The 21,200-nt window shown below is 43.7% G+C and overlaps 3 protein-coding genes across 7 annotated transcripts; 1 reads left to right on the top strand and 2 right to left on the bottom strand.

Moving 5' to 3' along the window:
* Nucleotides 1-462: 462 nt before the first annotated feature.
* On the bottom strand, nt 463-19,626 carry LOC6585003 (E3 ubiquitin-protein ligase Ubr3). 3 transcript variants are annotated; one of them, XM_032732573.2, is made up of 12 exons: nt 19,497-19,626; nt 17,731-18,703; nt 14,642-15,378; nt 14,351-14,579; nt 13,865-14,277; nt 13,639-13,797; nt 3,653-6,607; nt 2,435-2,855; nt 1,557-2,368; nt 1,225-1,356; nt 1,008-1,147; nt 463-940 (listed from the first exon to the last, which is right to left on the bottom strand). In XM_032732573.2, exons 2-12 carry the CDS (start codon nt 18,389-18,391, stop codon nt 823-825), a joined length of 6,777 nt encoding a protein of 2,258 aa, XP_032588464.1. In that variant the 5' UTR covers nt 18,392-18,703; nt 19,497-19,626; the 3' UTR covers nt 463-822. The 3 variants fall into 3 exon arrangements, with proteins under 3 accessions (XP_032588464.1, XP_002010643.3, XP_032588463.1); XM_002010607.4 differs by lacking the exon at nt 19,497-19,626 and having other exon boundaries at nt 3,659-6,607; nt 17,731-18,793; XM_032732572.2 differs by lacking the exon at nt 19,497-19,626 and having other exon boundaries at nt 17,731-18,793.
* Nucleotides 7,171-13,064, top strand: LOC6585004. Of its 2 annotated transcripts, none has more exons than XM_002010608.4 (5): nt 7,171-7,701; nt 7,786-8,112; nt 11,230-11,948; nt 12,018-12,407; nt 12,476-13,064. In XM_002010608.4, exons 1-5 carry the CDS (start codon nt 7,414-7,416, stop codon nt 12,768-12,770), a joined length of 2,019 nt encoding a protein of 672 aa, XP_002010644.2. In that variant the 5' UTR covers nt 7,171-7,413; the 3' UTR covers nt 12,771-13,064. The 2 variants fall into 2 exon arrangements, with proteins under 2 accessions (XP_002010644.2, XP_015016533.1); XM_015161047.3 differs by lacking the exons at nt 7,171-7,701; nt 7,786-8,112 and adding exons at nt 9,397-10,372; nt 10,463-10,627.
* A 325-nt stretch (nt 19,627-19,951) lies between the features above and the next one.
* On the bottom strand, nt 19,952-20,951 carry LOC6585006 (40S ribosomal protein S14a). Of its 2 annotated transcripts, none has more exons than XM_015161048.3 (3): nt 20,872-20,951; nt 20,367-20,615; nt 19,952-20,298 (listed from the first exon to the last, which is right to left on the bottom strand). In XM_015161048.3, exons 2-3 carry the CDS (start codon nt 20,601-20,603, stop codon nt 20,080-20,082), a joined length of 456 nt encoding a protein of 151 aa, XP_015016534.1. In that variant the 5' UTR covers nt 20,604-20,615; nt 20,872-20,951; the 3' UTR covers nt 19,952-20,079. The 2 variants fall into 2 exon arrangements, with proteins under 2 accessions (XP_015016534.1, XP_002010646.1); XM_002010610.4 differs by having other exon boundaries at nt 20,802-20,894.
* Nucleotides 20,952-21,200: the final 249 nt, after the last annotated feature.

Below are 21,200 nucleotides of genomic sequence, written 5' to 3' on the forward strand. Positions count from 1 at the left end.
AATATATTATGATAGAGTTTATAGTTAGCTTATTCTTTTGTCTTTTGTTTTTATTCATATATTGATTTATTGTTGTTTTTTGTTTTGTTTGTTTTTCATTTATTTTATTTTTGTTAAGTGTATACAACATACACAAAAACATATATATATATATATATATATATATATATATATATATATATATATATATATATATATACATATATATGTTTTTTTTTATATGAATGCGACTTTAATATCTCAGTTTCTCTCTATGTACATATACATATATATTTATTTATATGCATACATATATATACATATATGTACGCACATACATATATAGCTATATAGTATTTATGTTTATATATATTAAATATGACTCATAGCTAAATCTGTTGCTGCTTCTCATCCGTATATGCATATATATTTATACATACAGACATACATACATATGCATATACATACATATACATAGACACATTTATCATAGGCATCGCCGGCTGTGACGCGCAACTAGAAATTTGTTTATATGTTTAAAGCGCGACACATCTTATTATTTTTTTTTTCGTTTTAAGACATAGTAGTGTGTGTGTGTGTGTGAGTGTATGTGTATGTGTGAGTGAGTGAGTGTGTGTATGGGAAGCTGATGAGAGACCATCGTTTCTTTGGCTAAGAAAGTAGTTGAAGGTTGTGGAGACGAGGACTCGATTCAGGCTTTCGGATTGGCATCATTTCATTCTTACTTTCTCTCCCTCGCTCGCTCCCTCGTTGTGTGTGTCTCTCTCCTGCTTAGATCTGGCCAACCAGCTCCTGTATGCTGCGCAATAGGTCTTCCATGTTTCACAAGAGATCACGATGGAACACCCACGTATGCTTTGTGTGTGCAAATTTATGTGACAGCCACTGAGATTCCAGCAAATCGAATCGATCTTGACTCAGATACAGCGGCTTGCCGCGTCTGCAACAAAATTGGAAAATGCAAATTACATTCGAAATTCTAGTGGATTAGGCATGTGAGCACATACTTGAGATCACGATCTTCCTCATCGAAATCATCCAAATAGAGTGAGCCCCAGAGGCAGGCACGTCGTCCCCGGATGACAATTATATACGTGGAGGTGACAACCAGAAAGATGCCAATGCCGCCGCCACAGGATAATGTGTGCTAATTAGTATGAAAGAAGACAAATGATTTAATCAATATCTATTTGCATAGACTGATGAAAAGTTATGGATATCTACCCGCACGGCTTCACAGCACTCCTTTTCCGCACAGCAGTTCTGCTTGAGGCAGACAATTGTGCCGCATAGCAAACAAATGGAACTCTCCTTCGGCACCTTGTAGCAGTTGAGGCATGGACGCTCATGATAGTACTGCAAAGACAATGTAAATATGAATGCAAAACGTATTCCAAGGAGATTGTCTATATAATGTCTAACATGAGCCATGTTAACTTTCTGTTAGTTTAATGTTAACATGTTAACTGATTAACAAATGCAGCTTAACATTTCACTGGTTAACTCTCTCTCTCCTCACTCTCGCACTCTATCTCTTTCTCTCTGCAGCTACTCACCGTAAAGAGACGCTCGTATTCGCGCGGCAGCTTGAGCAGACGCGGCTGCTGCCACAGCGAGTGTTGATTCATGAGTATCAGCTCGCGCACCGTATCCGAGGGCGGATGAACGTCCATCAGCTGCTTGCACCAGAACTGCGGTAAGGTGTGCTCGGTGCCGGGTATAAAGCACAGGCCCTTCGATGCATTGAAGCAATCCCAGTCCATGGAATCGGTGACCAGTTCCAAATAGTAAACCAAACGCACAAACTCCAGCCCAGGCGCCGATATCTCTGGCATCTCGTTCCTATACAAATGCTGACGCAGCAGCGCGGCAATGCGCAGGAACGGCAAACACAACGACTGCAGCTGCAGCTCCATTGACTTGAGATTGAGCTCAGATGCCGATTGACTACTGTTGCCAGCTGCTCCAGCTGCTGTTGTTGTGTTGCCGCTGCCGCTGCCGCCGCTGCTGCTGCTGCTGCTGCTGCTACTGGTGCTGGGCAGGCTGTCACGTCGCAGATGGGTCAGGCGATTCGTTTGATTCAACACCAGGGCCATCGCTCTGCCCAGCTCCGCGCAGCTCTGGGCGGGGCCAAAGCGTGCGCTGCTGCTGCGACGATTGCTGCTGCTGCTGCTGCTCGCTGCTCCAGCTGCCGTTGCTCCTGTTGCTCCTGCTGCTGCTGTGATGGGCGAGCCAGCTGGGGCCGTTTCGTCGCCGTAATTGGCCAAAATGTGATCGCACTCGAGTTCGGTGAGCGTAACGCACAATTGCACAACAATCTGATAGTAGAGCAGATTGTACATGACCTTGACCATGCAGGTGAAGTAATCTATCGAGAGAGAGAGAATTCTCTTAGTGACTTCAGTGACGAGCTGGAGATGTCGCCTCAACTTACCCTGATCGAGATGCAGCGGCGCCAGCAATATGAATTTGAGCAACAGCGCTATCGGATCGGCCAGCAGGCTGGGAATCACCTCGCGGCAATGCGTGGGCAATGGCTCGGTGTCGGTCACCGGCATACCGGCCAGCGATGCCCAGCTGCTCCACAGCGGCCACTCGACCAGGACGCGCACATGCACCGACAGCACATGCAACAGTGGCACAATGCAATCCCGTTTCGGCTTGTAGCGCGTCGCATTCGAGGAGCACAGCGATCCGCCGCGCTGTATTATCTCTGCCTCCAGATTGGTGCGCGCTATCGATGTCACAAATATGAACAGCTTCCGGAACGTGATCTTCGAGGATTTGACCTTGCGCTGCGCTATATTGGTCATCACCTCCATGGCATGTCCCATGGCCTCTGTTAGTTTCGTCGGCTGCTTAAAGGAAGGACATTATTAAATGACATTCAAATACTCTATATATTTACATATACATATATTCCCTCTAGCTCATGATTATAATAATATACTTTACATAGTTTATTCGTATATTCTGTTAAGTTTATGTTAGAAATTGAATCATTAGACTCTTCGAAAGAACTCATTTTATCTTAGTTAATTTATCTAAAATAGAACAGAGATAGGCAACCTTATCAATTTACACTCTTTGCTCCCTCTTCTTTATCTGAATATTTATCTATTTGCCTACCACTTGTAAAAGATGATGTTAACAGCGTTGTTAAAAACGGTTTCCATGTTTTCTGTTTTGTTATCTGAAACCGTCTTTCTCTTGACCTTTTCTTTTTTCTTTCCTGCCTTATATATGATGTATTATATCTCTATAGGCTTGCTCTCTATCTTTTTCTCTCTTTCTATTCCACCCTCAAGCTCTGTATTTGTAAATCTCTCTTACTATCCCTCTCTCTATCTATCCCAATCTCTCTATTTCTCTCCTCTCAATCTCTCCACCTATCATATTTCCCTATCTTTGTTTTCCTCTCTATCTCTCCACCTATCGTATTTTCCTATCTTTCTTTCACTTTACTTTTACTCTCCAGCTCTCTCTCACTCTCTCTTACATCATCCATATCCCTGTCTGTCTGTTAACAAGCCTATCAATGTTAACCACCAAGCTGTTAACAGTGATCTGTTATACATCTACCATCCATATGGCATATAACAGCTGCACAGATATATATTTCTGAATGAGGAATGTAGATTTGACTATTTACATTTACCGGTATCGTTTCGTTCTCTTTGATCAGATCCGTGAGATCGGCGACTAGCTGCTCGAACGGCTGATTGCCGGAGCGGACGAGGTGCGTTGGCCTGTCCAGCTGTGGACTGAGTGGAAGCACAGAATTGGATAGCTGTCGACAGACCGGGCAATAGAATTCGCCCCGATCCTGCACGGGCTGGCGTTGCGTCGTATAGAGCGTCTTCAGATACGCCTCCAGGCAGCTGAGATGCACATGATGGCCACACGACTGCACATGGACGCCATTGTCGTAGGCCATGTTATTCGATAGATACCACGACTCGTCGCCGAATTTGAGGCTAAGCAGCTCGGTGCGCCGGGCGAATTCGGTGGCCAATCGTGTGGTCACGGCCAAACGCTCCTTGTCCGCATCATTCAGGGGCAGGGGCAGACGTTCGGCGATGCGACGTCGATGGCCAACGATGCCGCTGGACTCGATCAGGACGACGAGGCCAATGGGATTCGTTTCAGTGCTGGGCGTGGTGCAATTGCAAATGATACAGTCGTATTCCTTCTCCCTCGGCTGCTCCTCATACATGGCCTCATCATCCTCATCCTCCGCCCCAAAGTCCATATTGTTGGCCGCCGCTGCGGCCGATTGCATAAACTGTTTCTGCTTGTTGGCAAAGTCCTGCATCATCTTCTGTTGGCGCTCGCGTGCCTTCTTGCGGCGCTCCTCCTTCTCCTTGGTCTCGCGTGCTCGTGCCTCCGCCTGCTTCTCGCGCTGATTGGGCCACAAACGGGCTCGTATATCATCGATGCTCTGCGCACAGAGCTCATCCCTTGTCGCGATCTTGCGCAGCAGATTCCCAATGAAGAAGGGTCCGTCGCCGATGCGTGAATTGGACACTTGAATGTTCTTATAGTTACTGCTAAAACTATGCCCGCGCTCGGCCAGCGCCGTGCTCGTCGAGGTGCTCGCCTCATTGCAGTCCACATCCATGGGCAAGGATGAAGCAGCGGAGCTGCTGCTGCTGCCGCTGCTGCCGCTGCCGCTGCTGCTGCTGCTGCTGCCACCGCCATCGCTGAGCGAGAAGCTGTCCAAATTTCCGCTCAGCTGCGAGTGGAGCTTGAGCAGCAGCGACAATATGCTCTCGTCTATATGCAGCTCATCCTTGTTGGCGGGTCCACCGATGGCAATGTCGACGGTGCGCTTGCGTCCGCCACTTGGATCGTAGGTCATGCGACCCCCGGCACCGACAACAGCGCCGCTGCTCAACGCATTCGATGGCACCACATCCATGTTGCTGCTGGGCACAGCCACTGGCAGACGCACCCGCTGGAAGGGCAACAGCATGCCGCCCGTCGGCGTTGTGGGTGAGAACATTTCATTGGTTGTGTTTGTGGAGCCAGTGTGGCGCGGATCGCGCTCCCTGTCTCTGTCCCTGTCCCTATCCCGATCCCGCTCCCGCTCCCTATCTCTATCCCTATCACGATCGTCGTTCGTTGCTGCCGCTGCCGACGTCGTCTCGGCAAGCAGGAGATCACGTCTTATGGCCACTTCCATGCCGCTCTCGGGCAGCGTTATCTGTTGCAATGGGAAATGAGGGTACTCAGCCCCTGCCGGACTCATATCCATGGCCGCATCATGGCCATCGCTATCAGAACCATCCGGCTGGAGCAATACGACGCCCGTCTCGGCGACCACCGACAGATCGGGCACCAGTGCCACCTCCATGCGCATGCGTGTGAGCGCATTATTGGCGCGCTGCTGTTGCGTACGTGCCACGCTCATTGCGCCCGATGTCTCGTCGAGATCGTCCAGGCCGTAGCTGTCGCCAATCATACGCATACCGCCCGTATCGACATCAAAGTCCAGATCTGAGAAGAACGGATTCGAGCGATAGCTGGACGTGGTCACTTGTGGATCGCGCGACTTGAGCGAAACCTTTGTCACCACATGGCGCAGATTGCAGCTGAGATTGTCCGTGGGATAGCAATGGAAGAGCTTGGGCGGCTCACGTCGGCTGCCGCCGTAGTAGTAGCCAGATTTATGCTGCGGCTCACACTCGACCATGGCAACGGGTGAGGCGACCGATCCGCCAAATGAGTTCGACGAGCCACCTGCTCCTCCTGCATTTATATCGCTGCTCGTCTCCACGGCGATCTCGAGCAGAAAGACAGCCAAGGCGAGCAGATGCTCGGACACATCTCGCGTATGCACGGCCCGGAAGAAGATCGACAGTATGGTCGAATGGAAGAGGCGAGAGTTGAGAATTCTGCAGGGATCGGTGAATGCGCTGCCCACCGGCAATGGCAAACGAAATGGTGGCCACAGATTTCCACTGGCTGGCATCTTATCCTTTGACTTCACATAGTTGGTGAAACGATCCAGCGACGATTGAAAGTCACGCCGATGGACAGCGCGCAGCAGCACATGCAATGGATCATAATACTCCTCCCACACCTCATCGATGGGTGTGAAGAGACCCTGTTCCAGATTCTCCGACCCGCTCGATGGTGCTTTGTACACGGATAGCTTCTTGAGGAACGTCTCAAAGTTCTTTGTGTGCACATTGCCCGAACGCTCGGGCATCAGTTCAAGCAACTGTGAATGCGTCTTGTTTTCAGTTGCCAACAGGGCGCTAATCTCAATGATGCATTGGGTCGCCTCATCGTTGCCCAAATTGGTGCGACTCGTCACCAGGGTAGCCAGGAATGTGAGAAAACCCTCGAGCATCGATGATTGTTCCGGCTTTTGTGGTTGCTTCAGCGGCGCCGTTTCCAGCCATTGACCCACATCGAACAATTCAATTGTATTCTGCAGAAAGAAGTATTGCGACAGATTTGTAGCGCAAATTTGCAGAAAGAATAGATCCATGTCGGCCATGGAATTGCAAAAGTTCGCTTGTATGTAGGTCATTGCTTGGCCTTTGATTTGTAGACCGTTGCGCACCCATTTTCCGGCAAGAATTTCGTAGAAAAAGCTCTAAAAGAGAAGAAAATAAACAAGAATGGAATAAGACATTTTAATAATAATTATAATTATAATTATAATAATTAAAATTATTATGTGGCTGCAAGTTTTCATTAAATATTTTAATTTTCCATATACTGCACTCTTAAATGTGCAGAATAAACGGGAGTCCCCCTTTCACATATCAATAAGCGCGCGATAAGCAAGCAAAACGAAATCAGTGTTGTAAGTCGCGACGTTCATCGAAATCATAACGACTCAAGTCGATAACATAACAGCTGGAAAGTTTCAAATTTAAATAACATAACGATATTTTGCAACTTGTTATCGATACGCTACAGTGAGTGCATTTGAACGAATTATTCAAAATAACATGTATTTAAACAGTGTGGCAGCGCTGCAACGGCCGATACGCATGTTTGTTGTTGTTTGTACGTTATTGTTTGCTCACTCGCACTTATGTGTTGACCTATGCTGCTCTGCATGCAACTGTAAAAATTCAACAAAGAGAAAATGTCTTCAACGCAAAAGAAGTCAAGCAATACAAACTAAGCTAACGGCGAGAGCAGCCATCACACAGACAGCCACAGATAGAAGCGACGGCCTTTGCCGCCATTCGCGTTTTGCCTTTCAACTGACGCAGTTGCGTGAGCCGTAGTCGTTAGACTGTGATTGTTGCTATTGCTCTCGCTGTCGCTGCTGCTGCTGTTGTTGTTGTGTTCGTGTTTATTTGTTCGTTCTTGTGTCAGTTTTCTGCTTTGATCGCAAAAAAAAAATAGTAATCTAAACTTGAACGAGTCAACAAATAAACCCAAATCATGCAGCTGCTGCAGTTTCAAGCGAAATGGGCAACATTGTCGTTGTGGTTGAGCTTGCTTTTGCTGCTGGGTGGCCAGCCGACACCAACAGAGGCGGTCATTGAGGATGTATTGGATATTATACACATTGTTAAGGAGGTGACCACCGGCGTGCTGAAGGCGTGGGATGTTGTACAATCGTCGCCATTGGCGGCCAATATTGAATTTCCGCTGATGCGCGAAAAACAGCGGAAAGTGCTGCAGCGCCTGAAGGAGGTCAGCAGACAGATTGACGAGACGGAGGCACAGGTGAGCTAAGGCCGAACTAAACTCTCAACTCTTAATCCACACTAATTTAGGAATAATTAATACAACAAAATTATTGCATTGCAGCACTCGCAGTATGTGGCGCTGGCCATTGAGTCCGTTAACAACTTCATTAGTCGGAATGTACCGTTAATGGCAAAAATGAATGAAATATCGGATACGATGAATCGCATCTCGTCGCGCTATCAGCAAATGCAAAACTACGAGACCCACAAGGATAAGCTAGAGATGAGCACACTGATCACATTCGCTGAATGGACCGTTTCGCCCAATGCCTATTCGGTGCATCATCTGATGGAGCGATTGCACTTGACGCTGCTGGGCAATGGCAACGATGAGAAGATAAATTCATCATCGAGCAATTTGCTATCCCAACTGGCGGCCAGCTATGAGGTAACCTAAACGATGCAAATTCCAATTCAAAAATATCACTTGTGCATGTGAATTTGACTTCCTACATGAGATGAATGGATGAATGAATGATTCATCGCATTGAGCTGGGTTAGTTTAGTTAGTTAGCTGCTGTTGACGTTAAAACGTTCCCAGAAATGGATCCAATTGAACTCGACTTTCCGGTCCATGCTTGCTAAGCGTTTCTCGCCTTTTGCCTTTGTGTTTATTTATTCTTCTTTATTCTGCCAATTGGGCAACCCCAAAAGAAAGTCCATAACTTGAACCGCGTCGGCCGCGACTCAATATTCATATGTATTACTCATCCACAAGCAGAAACAACGGAATTTAATGGGAGGACGGACAGACACACAAAGCGAAGCCAAAAGATGAGCCACACTCAACTCACGCACACACACACACACACACACATACACACACAGTGCGACATACTCAACTACAAACGCACGCATGCGAATTAGCAGCAAATTTCATTTATTTAATCAGTGCTGAAGGTGCTGCGAAAAAAACATGTTGAATTTGCAAAAGCTGACATTTATACGGAGACATACACCCACACAAACACACATATACATACATACTTATGTATGAATGTAAACCTCTATTTAGCTACGCATACTGAGGTCAAAGGTCTCGTCTAATGTAAACAATGCGTACAAACAAACAAACAAACATTAAGAAAACGCAAACGCGACTTGTTTGAGAATAGGGCAATGCAGCTGCGCTGCCACCAACAGCGTTTCAGCACGTCTTTGTTGTTTTTTGTTGTTTCTTAATGCATATCATGGTGGTGGCTCACGAGAGAGCGAGAGAGATACAAAGAGAGAACGCGCTTGTACGCGAGAGAGCAGTGCAGCAGTGTCGTCTATACAGCTGTTAGTGGTACTTAAGTATATAAATGTGACGTCACAACTATCGATATTAATTTAAGATTGAACAGGTGCAAACAGCTGATCGTGCATTGTTGCCCGACTCCGCTCCTTTGGTGTCGTAAATACTGTCAGATTTAGCAGAATGTCCAAAAGAGTGCGCTCCCGCACTCACTCACTCAAACCAGCATGCGAAAAGTGCACTTGTGTGTGTGTGTGTGTAATGCTTAAAGCGCTCCATGTCTGGCCGCCAACACAATGAAAAACGCAAAGCTCTCAGACTTTTGTTTCATTTTTTTTAACGAACTCTCAGCGTCGTCGATGTCGACTAGCGCTAGATGTATAGAAAAAACGGCAAGAACCATACAATACGAAAACTAAAAAAAAATTATACAAAAAAGTACTCGAAAGCGGCTCAAGGGAGCGACGAGCGCACACAGTGAGCGGGAGTAAATTCTGATTCTGAATGTGCCGAGCGATACACACTCATACGTGAACACACACACATGTACATATATTTATACACAAAAGTCAGCAGAGCGGCTGAAAGCAGCAAACAGTAGCAAAACAACCAGCAACAGCAGCGACACAAAGCTGAAAAGTGTTCAGCAAAAAATTAAAATAAATCGCAAAATCAAATCAAATGCAAACAAAACTGAATTGAAATTAAGCATTTAACAAATTACACTACACAGCATATGTGTAGTGTGTGAGAACTACTTCTGGCTGCAGGTCGACTATAACGGACAACATTTATGCATGCACATGCATGCGTACATTGAAAACTAAGTGGGTGCCTTTGTTCGAAAAGGCTGGCAACGCCGATTTACTGCTTGTTGGTAATTTTTGGCACGCGGCAATATAAGTGATAAAACCAGTAAGAAAATAAAAAAGAAGAAAGAAGTCGATTCAGAAAAGTGTCTAAAGATATTCTATCGATTCTTGGAAGTCCGTCAATCACATCAATTATTGTGCTGCGTAAAAGAGCAGACATGGAGAAGAGAAATAACCCAATGTCAACGATAATGTTATTGTTGCTGCTGTTAATGCTGATGCTGATTTCTGTTGGCGCTGGCGCTGCTGCGCAGTCGGCGTATATGCATCGGACTCCAATGACTGAGGTGGATGCCCTGCGCATCGAATATCTCAGTTTGGAGCGTGCGCTCTGGATTTATTTGAACAAAACGGCAAATAGCCAAAACAACAAGGAGACACAATTGCGCAAGGTTTACGACTCGCATCGCAACTTTATTAATAAGCGTCAAATGGGCCGTGAATTTGCGAGTGATAAATATAAAATTATGCATCATTTCGAATGGAATCAACTGGAGATGAAATTGACTGAACTGAATCGTATCTTTGACTTTTATAAGGTACCACAATGAAATACCAAAGAATAACCAATTTCACTAAAAACAAACACATTTCTATATAATCTTAAAACGATTCTTAATTCTTATCAGAACATCCTAATGAAACCCGTCTCAAGCGATGGACTCGAGGAGCGCGCCGTATTGGATTTAACCTTGACGGTGTTGCGTAACGATAAGCATTATTCGATGTCGCAAATATTTCAAACAATCGAGGAATATATGGTCAAACAAACCCTTTACTACAGGGCCATGGTGGTTAGTTAGTTTGTAAATGCATTTGCCAGAATGGAACCAACACACACACACACACACTCTCACACATACACACAGATCAAATCACACGCCAAATTATTTAATATCTCCGTCTCTCTCACATTCACAAGTGTTTTTATATGCTTATCAGTCGGGCAGCCCCACTGCCTAGGTTTGTTTGCACCCTGCAGCACGCAATAGCAGCAGCAGAGCCACAGTAGCGGAAATGGAATGATGGCAATGTTTTTTGTTTTTGTTTTCTCATAGAATGTAAATAAAACACAATGCGAACGTGCGAGCGAGGGAGGGAGACGAAGAGTGGGAGAGAGTAAAGCTTTTGCAGCTTTTTAATTGGAACGTATGGCAGGTCATAACTGTAATTGAGATGTGCTATCGATAACGTAAACACGACTTTAAAGCGAAAATGAGCGAGATAGCGAGAGAAGAGAGCGAATGTTTTTTTTTTTGTTCCCCTAAATAATTGGAATTTATAACAATTCAGCTGTGCTATCGATATTGCAACAATTATTGAGTGCACGTAACTGTATACCGCAAATATTTCTATATAGGTGCATATTTATTTTGATTACATTTGCAATTTTCAGGTGTCCGCCGATGAAATGTGCCACACCAAGCAATCGGCCCAACAATTTGTGTATTCACTGTACACAGACATCGCACTGACCGAACTGAAGGGCTACACCATGATGGAATTCTCATGGATGATGCTGCGCGTCTATGGGCGTGGCAATTTCTCACAGGAGGCGGAACTAATGCGTCGCGACTATGAAAAGCGCACGGAGCGAACACTAAAGCTACTTAAAGAGGTGATGCGCCGTTCCGATCGTATTGTCTGGCGCTGTGATCCCGAGCATTTTGTACTAAACAAAACATACGATGAGGTGACACGCCTGCTGCAGGGATACATTGAGAACGAGGTGGATCTGAATGCAGATGAGACATGCCGCGAGACATGCTCCTTCTATCAGTCGACGCGTAGCGAGGGCTGCTTCAAGGAATACTTTTGCGCGCGACAGCCCAAGTGCACGGGTCGCCTCTACAACTGCCAGTTCGTTGACTCTGATATGTGGGTGTGCCCGGCGGCAAGGAATAGCACACGTCGCTACGAGTATATCGAGTACGAGAATGGACGTGTGCTCGGAAGGCGTCAGAGGTGTGTGCGAGGCACCACCAAGGTGGACAGCTGGTGGCGTTATCTCTTCTGGCATTGCAGCTACTGTTTCTGTCTGTGCGACGAGCAGGGCTTGAAGTCTGATCGTTTCTTTAATCTGCGCGAATCCGTGGCGGATGTCAAGAAGAACAAGTGAGTGAAGAAATTCATATATAAATCTTTGATATATATTTAACAAATTCATTTGTTGGCTGCCTACAGCGTTGTTACCGGCCTGCGGTTTGTGAAACGGAATCGTGTGTTCCATCTGCAGATCCAGGAGGGTCAACTGCTGCCACGTGGCGCCATCAATGAGTCAACCTTGTCCTGGAAGCCCGTCGATGAATACAAAATCTATGATCGAAATGTTGCCAAGGGCATTGACTACCACACGCTAAGCTATGAGAGTCGTTCCATTGATCTGGATGACATCATGAAAACAGATGACTATAGTTTTGTGGTCACCGGACTGCGTTTCCGTGTCCTTGGCGCCCATTTGAATCTGGAGGCGCGGCTCACTGAATTCGATTTCACGAAGGGTGAACTCATACAGCCGGAAGTGAACAGCGTTTGGCAATCGAATGACAATACCGATGTTAGCGGTGAACGCAGGTGAGTCAGGCACTACACAAATATCCAAATCACTTGTCAATTAACACAACTTTCTCTCTCCATGACAGACAAAAGATAAACATCTACAATGCTGACGTGCCCACGAGATCGGTGGTCACCTCGATACCAATGTCCAAGCACAATCAATACATCGAATTTGTCAATTCGGGCATGGACAAGGATGCGGCGCAGAGCACTGTCCCATTTTTGGATATACAGGATGTTGTGTCACAGCCGCCGGTGCCATTAGCCGGCATCGGTCTCTACTATAAGGGACGTCCGGGCTATGGTGGCTTTCTGGCACCCAAAATTATCACCTACGACTTTACGCCGCATGTGCAGGTGCCAAAAAACATTAACTAGATACTGATTGTTCGATGATATTTTAGAACAACAACACGTCTCTCATATAATATAATTATAGCTTTCTATGCATACGTATATATATATATATATATATATATACATACAGATATATATGTAGCTGTACATCTAATTGCTGCTTATCGATACAAAAAAATCTACTGACAGGCATGAAACACAAAAAGAAACAAACTTGAAATTGAAATTTTTAGTTATAAACAAAATACACGTTACCTATTGGCATACAAAATATAGGCGTATGTAACTAATAATAAAAAAAAAAATAAAATAAAAAATGAAACTAAAAAAAAAAATACAAAAACAAAATAGAAAAACAAACAATTTAACCGCTTTTGCATTTATATAATAGAAATCGTTAGTTTTCGATAGCTATACAAATAATTGTCGGTTACTCAAAGATATTTTGGTCTAACGAGAAATATAGAAAAGCTAAAAATTGATATAGAAGCTATCGGATTTGATAGATAGCGATGATATAAAGCTGTTGCATATTAGACAAACATATAAATAGAAAAGTTAAAAGTGGATACAGAAGCTATCCGCTATCCGAGCTAACGAGAACAAATATAAAATCATCAGCCACTCAAAGACGTAATGGAGTAGTGATAGCCTCTTTCTAAAATATAGAAAAGTTTAAAAATGATTGAGACAAAATCTATCTTTAAACATCGAGTTAACAATATTGAACAACAAACATTGAAATTGAAAAAAGACAGACATAGATATATGTGATGTGGCATATCTTATTCAGATTTGTATTTGAGAAATATTTGAGGATTGAAGCCAGCAGTGAAACAGTTCAAAACAGTTTATATATATAGATATATATTGGAATAGTATAACTCACCTGCACACGCAATGGATGTATCATTAGCAAGGGCAAAATGTCGGGACGTGAGGGCAGCACATCGCTGAGGCTGATGCCCATTTTGGTGACGGCTTGACAGACAAAGGCGGCTAGATATCGATGCAGCGGAAAATGAAACGAGGCCTGCATCATTTCCTCCTACAAATATAACAGAATTATAGGCAATTATAGGCAATACAGTTAAATAATTGTAATTGGATTGTACCAGCGACAATTTGGGCTCCCTGAAGTAGATCGAGTCTAGCCATTCGTGCAGCGTTGTCACACAGTAGTTGATGATCTTTTTGGCGAGGTGGGCATGTGTGCCATCCTGCAGATGAGATATGATGGACCACATGGGATAGGCACTGGCCTCCAGCTCACACGAGAATGCCGCATAATAGCTATTCGGCTCGAACTCAACATGCGATGCCGTTTCTCTGACATTCACATTCATGCCCTGCAACATTTGCAGGAACTGAAACCACATATCAATGAGATTATCGTCGCGCAGAAAGACCAATGCGACTGATTCGTGCGAGAGGACATTGTTAAAGTCCGATACGAGTGGCCAATAGCAATGATCCTTCATCACCTGACGCGTACAATCGATCACAAAGTGAAAATTCTTTGCGGGATCTGTAAAAAACAAATACAGAATGAGTAATTTGATTGATTTGATTGATTGTGATTGATGCATTGATTGCATTACCGTGCAGCGTATTTTGTATGAGTATCTTGGACATCATCAGTTTTAAACTGATTATCATCACATGTAACAGCGACAGCTCGTTGACCATTTTAAGGGCCAGGCTCTCATTGGAGAATAGCTGCACGCTCATATGGACAACCCGGTTGCTAAGCGTATCCGGATCCCTGGACATTTCAAGCACCGATGGAATGCGACTGTAGTGCATCACAAATGTACGCGTCAGATGTTCCTAAAATTATACAAATTATTATATGAAAATTGCAAATTGCACGCAGGGATCTATGTGTTCACCTTGTAATCCTGATCGGGCAACATGTTGAGCAGAAAGCAGACCAACGTTTGCGGGAATTCAAACTTGAATGTCCAAAATATGAATTCCTCGAGTAGTGTTGTATGCACCAGCTTCTTGCCCAAAGCTGGCAAATCACGATATTCATCGGGTGGTTCGGGATTGGGGAACCGATTGACCGCATCCTCATATTTCTCACGGTTGGCCTTCAGAAAGCGTCCGTTGCGCGTATCCTGGCAAGGCGTTTCCATAAAATATGAATAGACATCGGGATTGATTAGCGTGCGGGTCATCACTTTGCGCATAATTTCGCCCATGTTGTTCAAGTCGATTAGCATGTTGGCGAAGGCCTCGCACGAATACGAGGTGATGGAGTGCGCCTGCAGCGAGGCATCGCTGTGCTCCCGAAAATGCTGCAGCAGCCGGAACAGCAGCTTTGGCATAATCGCCTCCGCCACGGCCAATAGATTATTGGGCACTGGTTCCCGGTTGACACGATTATTGATGCCATGATCACTGCAGAATCCCTCAGCCTTCATCACCGATGTATCGCCGCAATCGCAGGCGCCGCCTGCCTGCGACAAGAACATGTTGAAGTCATGGTTGTTATGATTGCCCTTCTTGAAGCAATCCCGACATATGGACATGCAGGGCGAGATGCCGCAGGTGCGACAGCGATATGCCACCACATGGGGCACCCAGACCAGGCCGCATTTGGCATGATTATCATAGCTGCGAACTGGAGAGGACATCTTTAATTAGTTTATGCAAGGAATGAATATTGAATTCGAATAAAGTAGTTATTAATTTTCTTTTTTTTTAGAAGTGAACGATGCTAGCAATGTGAGCGATGTTGCTCGCATGAAGTATTACACTTCGACACTGACAACTGTCCTAATTGAAATGACAAAGGCGACTTAGTTACTTCAAAACAGCGATATTTGTGCATTTGAATTATAACGCTTCAATAGCGGTCATTATTATCGATTTGTAATAGTACGATATTCCATGCGATAGTCTACGCGAAAGCTTTTTTGTTCGCATATGAAATTTCATTCTTTATTAGAATTATCAAATAGAAATGCAGCTTTCATATGCGTTATCGATGTTTGCATAGTTTGTTTTGGTACCTATCGTAAGCTGAAGTACGTGTTATCAAAATAATCTGTGCGAACGATTTAGCTTTTTTCATTCAACTGAAAGCAATATTTTTTTTTTTTTTTTTTCTCACTTAATTGTGGCTTTCAATATTTTTTATTATTCAGTATTCAAGTTATAATAAAACTAAAATTTATTTGATATACACAATTTAGTTTAGCATATCGCAAATCGTCCTCTGAAACTAGCCTGTTTTTAGCCAACAACTGCCAGCACTGGTCACGATAGCATATTTTGCATAGCTTGATCACGCCCAGAGACGTAAAACCGCCTGTTGTTGATGTTGTTGCCGCTGTTGATACGCTCTTTTTATTGATTTAATTAAATTCCAAAAATAAATATGATGCACTCATTGCTGTTTGGCATATTTAATGTGTTGCGTGACTTGTCTTTGGCTGCGCCTAGGCAAAAAAAAGGTTAAACGTAAATCGGAAGGCAAACAATCGAAAAAGGGCAATGCAACAACAGCAACAACACAAACAACGGCTAATGCAGCAAAGCTGTAAAATTGATTGACAATTTTGTAAAATAGTCTGGCAATGGCGATCGACAAGTCGCTGTGCAACTCTGCGATGCCCCACCCCTTTCCCACTTGATGCCATTGTCATTTCTCCCTTTTTTTTTTTTTTGTTGACAAAGTTCGATTAAATAGCCATTTGATGATTTTTGTATTTCTTTCAGCAAATTGAATGAGCAAATGCCATTTATACTGCACACATACACATGCTTATATATGTATGTATGTTAGCATGTGGCAACAACAATAACGGTCGGTCAACAAGCAATTGCAAGGCCCAAAAGAGAGTAGTATAATGAAAAAGTAGAACAAGAGCGAGTGCGCGAGCGAACAAGAAATGTATGCAGATTGCACTGTGGTTCGAAAGCCGGCATTTGCAATGTGAAATTGTGTGTGTAATATTTATGAGCATACATAGCTTTCGCTCAGTATCTCATGTGCTGCCTGCACTGTGCATGAAACATGGCGTGTCAACACAATTGTCAAATCAACAACAATGACGGTCAATAAACTTTTCCCAGTGTACCACCTTTCATATGTGTGTGTGCGTGTAGAGATATTACCGAGTGTATGTCTGTTTCCATGGCACTAGCACGTAGCGTTTTCATTTGCAATTTTGCAATTGTTTGAAATGATTTTCTTATTTGCACATACACTCACACACATACATAAAATCAAGCGTCTTGCTAAATTAAAGCAACAAAAAAAAAAAAAACATTTGAAAAAGAGAGCAAAACAACCGCTCTCTTTAACAAGGGTGACCACTCAATCGCATTTTTCGCACACACGCAGATGCGTTTATTTGGATGGCTGCTGCGGAAGCATTACGCAAGGCAAGCCGAACAACAGCTGACAGGCACAAGGTGCAACAGCTAGCCATGTGCGTGTGTGTGCGTGTGACAAGTGGGACAGCGACGGCCATCTGGGGGTTGCCAATGTTCGCGACGCACTCTGCCTGGCACAATGTAAATAGATAATGTTGCCAGATTAAATGTGTGCTAAATAGGCTCAAGTTAACGAATGTAAATGCCTCTTACTGTGATTGTATATATATGTGTGTTTCTGTTTGATTAGGCTCTATGTTCATATATATGTAATATATAATTTGATTGTGTTGTTGTTTTTTGTTACCATGGCGTTGCACTGTCACGCTGCCTGCACCTTGCTTTTACTTGCGTGCCATATACCATGCCCTACACACACACATACGCGCGCGCACACTAACAGCAGGCACTAACACGGAGCCAATTTCAGGGGCAACGACTTGGCCGATCAGCTGGCTTAGCCCTGGTGTTAACGATACAAACATCGCTAGCGAGATTTATCGATAAATTGAACTAACAATTTTGACAACTTTGTTATGACGCGCGCACTCTTTCGTTTCCTCTCTTTCTCTTTGGCTCATTGTGTACTTACCAATTTTGACAAATTCCTTGGGCGTTCGACCACCAGCGATCAGCCAGCGTATCCACTCAATATTATCGGGATTGTCGATGGGTGTGCCAGGATTAAATAATGTATCCATAATGGAATCCAAGTCGGGCGTCGGGCTGCCACGGCAACATTCTGTATTGATTAGGGCGGCTACCTCCTTGCGGCTACGCAATATGAACGATGATGTGCTAAAGAAGAAGCTTGGCTTGGCACCCGCATTCCCGGCACCGCCTTCGTTCATTTCATCCGCACTCGCTGTTAGCCCGCTGCCGGCATTGCTATGACTGCTGCGTGCGCTGCTCTGCTGTGTATCCCAATCGTGGAACGGTGAATTGCCGGTTGCACCAGAGTCGGTGGCCCCAGTGCGCGCCGCTCCGCCGCTCTCGGCGCTTGTGGTGCTGCTGCTTGTACTGCTGCTGCTGCTGCTGGCCACATTAGCCAGCTGAAATTGCTGCGGATACGCCTCAAGCTCGTCAGTGCCGATGCGATCCTCATTGCCTGCTCTTCGTCTGTTGTTATCCTGCTGTGGAGGGGGATGTTGTTCTTGTTGCTGTGGATGCTGATGAGACTGTTGTTCCGGCTCATCGTCGTCTTCCTCATCGATACTTATATCAGCATTGGATATGTTGTCATCTTCGTCCATGCTGCTATATTGTTTTTTATGTTATCGCCTATCGCTAATCGCCAATCGCGTTTGATATTTTTTTTTTCGCTTTGGCTGAAAAAGCAGACGACTGCAAATGCCGCTGCTGCCGTTGCGGCTGCTGTTGTTGCTTCTGTTTCTGCTTTGCTTGGCACGTCTCAGCACAGAGTTTAAATTGCCTTTTAGCGTCTTGTTCGTCGTCGTTGTCTCTCGTCTTGGCGTTTGCTTGTTTCAAACAAGTTTTCTTTTTTGGTTCTTCTTCTTATGCTGTTGCTGTTGCCTCGTTTTACACTGCGGGATTTTTGTGTTTGGCTTGAAACATGCCACAAAAAAAATTTATGTTGCCTAGCGCTTTAGGGATATATTTTTTTTTCTTAATCTTTGTTTTTTTTTTTTCTTTTCTATAAATATATATATAGGTATAAAAGAAATTTTTAAAATTTTTAGTGCACTGGGATTACGAAAAAAAAAAACCAAATAGTATACAAAACAAAAACACACGGGAATTTTAATAGCACCAAAACACTTGACTCACTACTGTTTTAGATTTTTTTTTGTTTTAACCGCTTCTCACATCTCGCTCCGGTTCTGCTTCAGCTTCTGTTTTCGGTTTCTGCCTCTTGACGTTGCTTGCCCGACCTACTATTATCTATGAACATCCTATGAGCTTATGCGCTGCTTTGGCAGGAGAAACACGAATACATTGTGTGCACATATATATCATATGTATGTACATATATATCAATGTGTATATATATTATTTATATATATATATATACATATATATATATATATATTGAACGTAGGTCGGACTGCCACTTAACAATCTGCACGATGTTTTATCGAGTTCGCAAATTTCTTATTCACACACATGCTTACTGCACAACTACACACGCATTTAGGCACACACACGAACGAACTAACGAACGCACACATATATATATATAAGTATATGTATATATATTTATATATGTATGTATATAACCAAATATATTACTCGTGCAATGAACTTGCCAATTATAATATCAGTTACTTTTGCTCGTTACGGTTAGCGCTAGCCCGTGCTTAATAATTCATTTGTATTCGTTTAATTTGTTGTACCTACAAACGTGCTCGATTTCGTTGGATTTCGCTTGCTCTTGTGTGTTGAAATTACACAGTCTCTGTATGTGAATTTTATCTCTTCAATGCTATGTGGTTCTTGTAAAACTGCCAGTCACAGCGATGCGTTGGCACGCACAACAAGAAGAAGACTGCAGACAAATCAAGTGATTCGTTATCGATAAACAATGTGGCATTTAAATATCGAACAGCTGTTAAATTTTACTTTGCCAAAATATTTAAATTGAATTAAATTGAAATGCCGGAAATAAGATATAAAAGAAAGTTCACAACTTTCTTGTAAATTATAGTCAGTAACTCTTTAAAGTATGCCTTCGATTAGCTTATCGACTAAACCAATCGCGATTTCGTAACATATTTTGGCACTTGTCAGCCCCTCACCGCCTTTCCTAAGTGGTAATAAATTTACATAAGAACAAATCATGCTTGGACTGTCTATTTACTATATAATATGTATTTATTTGTATTATATGTTAAAGTTAGTGCTTCTTATTTATTTTTATTCGATTCATCTCGATATCGACTGAGAGTTCCAGCATCCACAGCACGAACAGCTGACCGCTGCCTTACAGACGGCGACCGCGACGGCCACCCTTCCTACGCGTTGAGTCTGACGGGATGGGTGTCACATCCTCGATGCGACCGATTTTCATGGAAGAACGTGCCAGAGCGCGCAGCGCAGATTGAGCACCGGGACCGGGCGTTTTGGTCTTGTTGCCGCCAGTTGCACGCAATTTGATGTGCAGTGCTGTAATGCCGAGTAATTTGCATTTCTCAGCGACATCCTAAAAAAAAACAAAAAGTTACATTTAAAATATGCCACAAATAAGCTGATCCATTTCTATCAATTTACCTGAGCTGCCAACATTGCCGCGTAGGGCGATGCTTCGTCACGATCGGCTTTGACTTTCATGCCGCCGGTGACACGAGCGATTGTCTCACGGCCAGACAAGTCAGTAACGTGCACGAACGTGTCGTTAAAGCTAGCATAAATGTGAGCGACGCCAAAGACGATCTCACCGTCGCGCACCTGGGGGCCGAGCTGCACTTGGACTTCTTCCTTTTGAACTTTTGCCTTACGAGGCGCCATTTTGTCTCACTGCTGTTGAAGAGAGTCGCAATCACCGGTTTATTCGATTGTTGTCAAACAAACAGCACAAAAAAAAACAAAACAAACAAAAAATAACAAATATGTAATTTTGCAACATCTGTGTCATTTTGGCACGTCTACGATTTGTAATTGATTTTCTTGTTAGACAATTGTATATATCACTTGTGTTATGTTTACGTTTTTTTCAAAAACTTTGAGAACAGTCTTATTTCTATGTGAAATTGCAAGAGAAATTCGCGAAACGAACCAATTGTGTGAACCGGATATTTGAAAAGAGAGCAGCACTGTAGGGATGTCACGAGCCATCGATATCGTTTGAGTCATCGATACCATAAGTATTCGATATATAAGCGTATTTTGTTACTGCATGCGAGCGCGCCTTTGCCTTTGAAATGTTTGTCGAGCTGCAGAATTAAAAATGGACGTGTGTTAAATTTGTATATAGTTATATTTAATATTAATAGTATTCAAAAAGAAGTAACTTCAGTTAATATTTTGACATAGATAAGAAAGAGACAGCAGTTAGCATTCAGTATTCAGTGCATTACAGTAATCGATTAATTTGGATGAAAATAA

Source organism: Drosophila mojavensis, unplaced genomic scaffold, assembly GCF_018153725.1.
Source record: "Drosophila mojavensis isolate 15081-1352.22 unplaced genomic scaffold, ASM1815372v1 contig_136, whole genome shotgun sequence".
Taxonomy (NCBI): Eukaryota; Metazoa; Arthropoda; class Insecta; order Diptera; family Drosophilidae; genus Drosophila; species Drosophila mojavensis.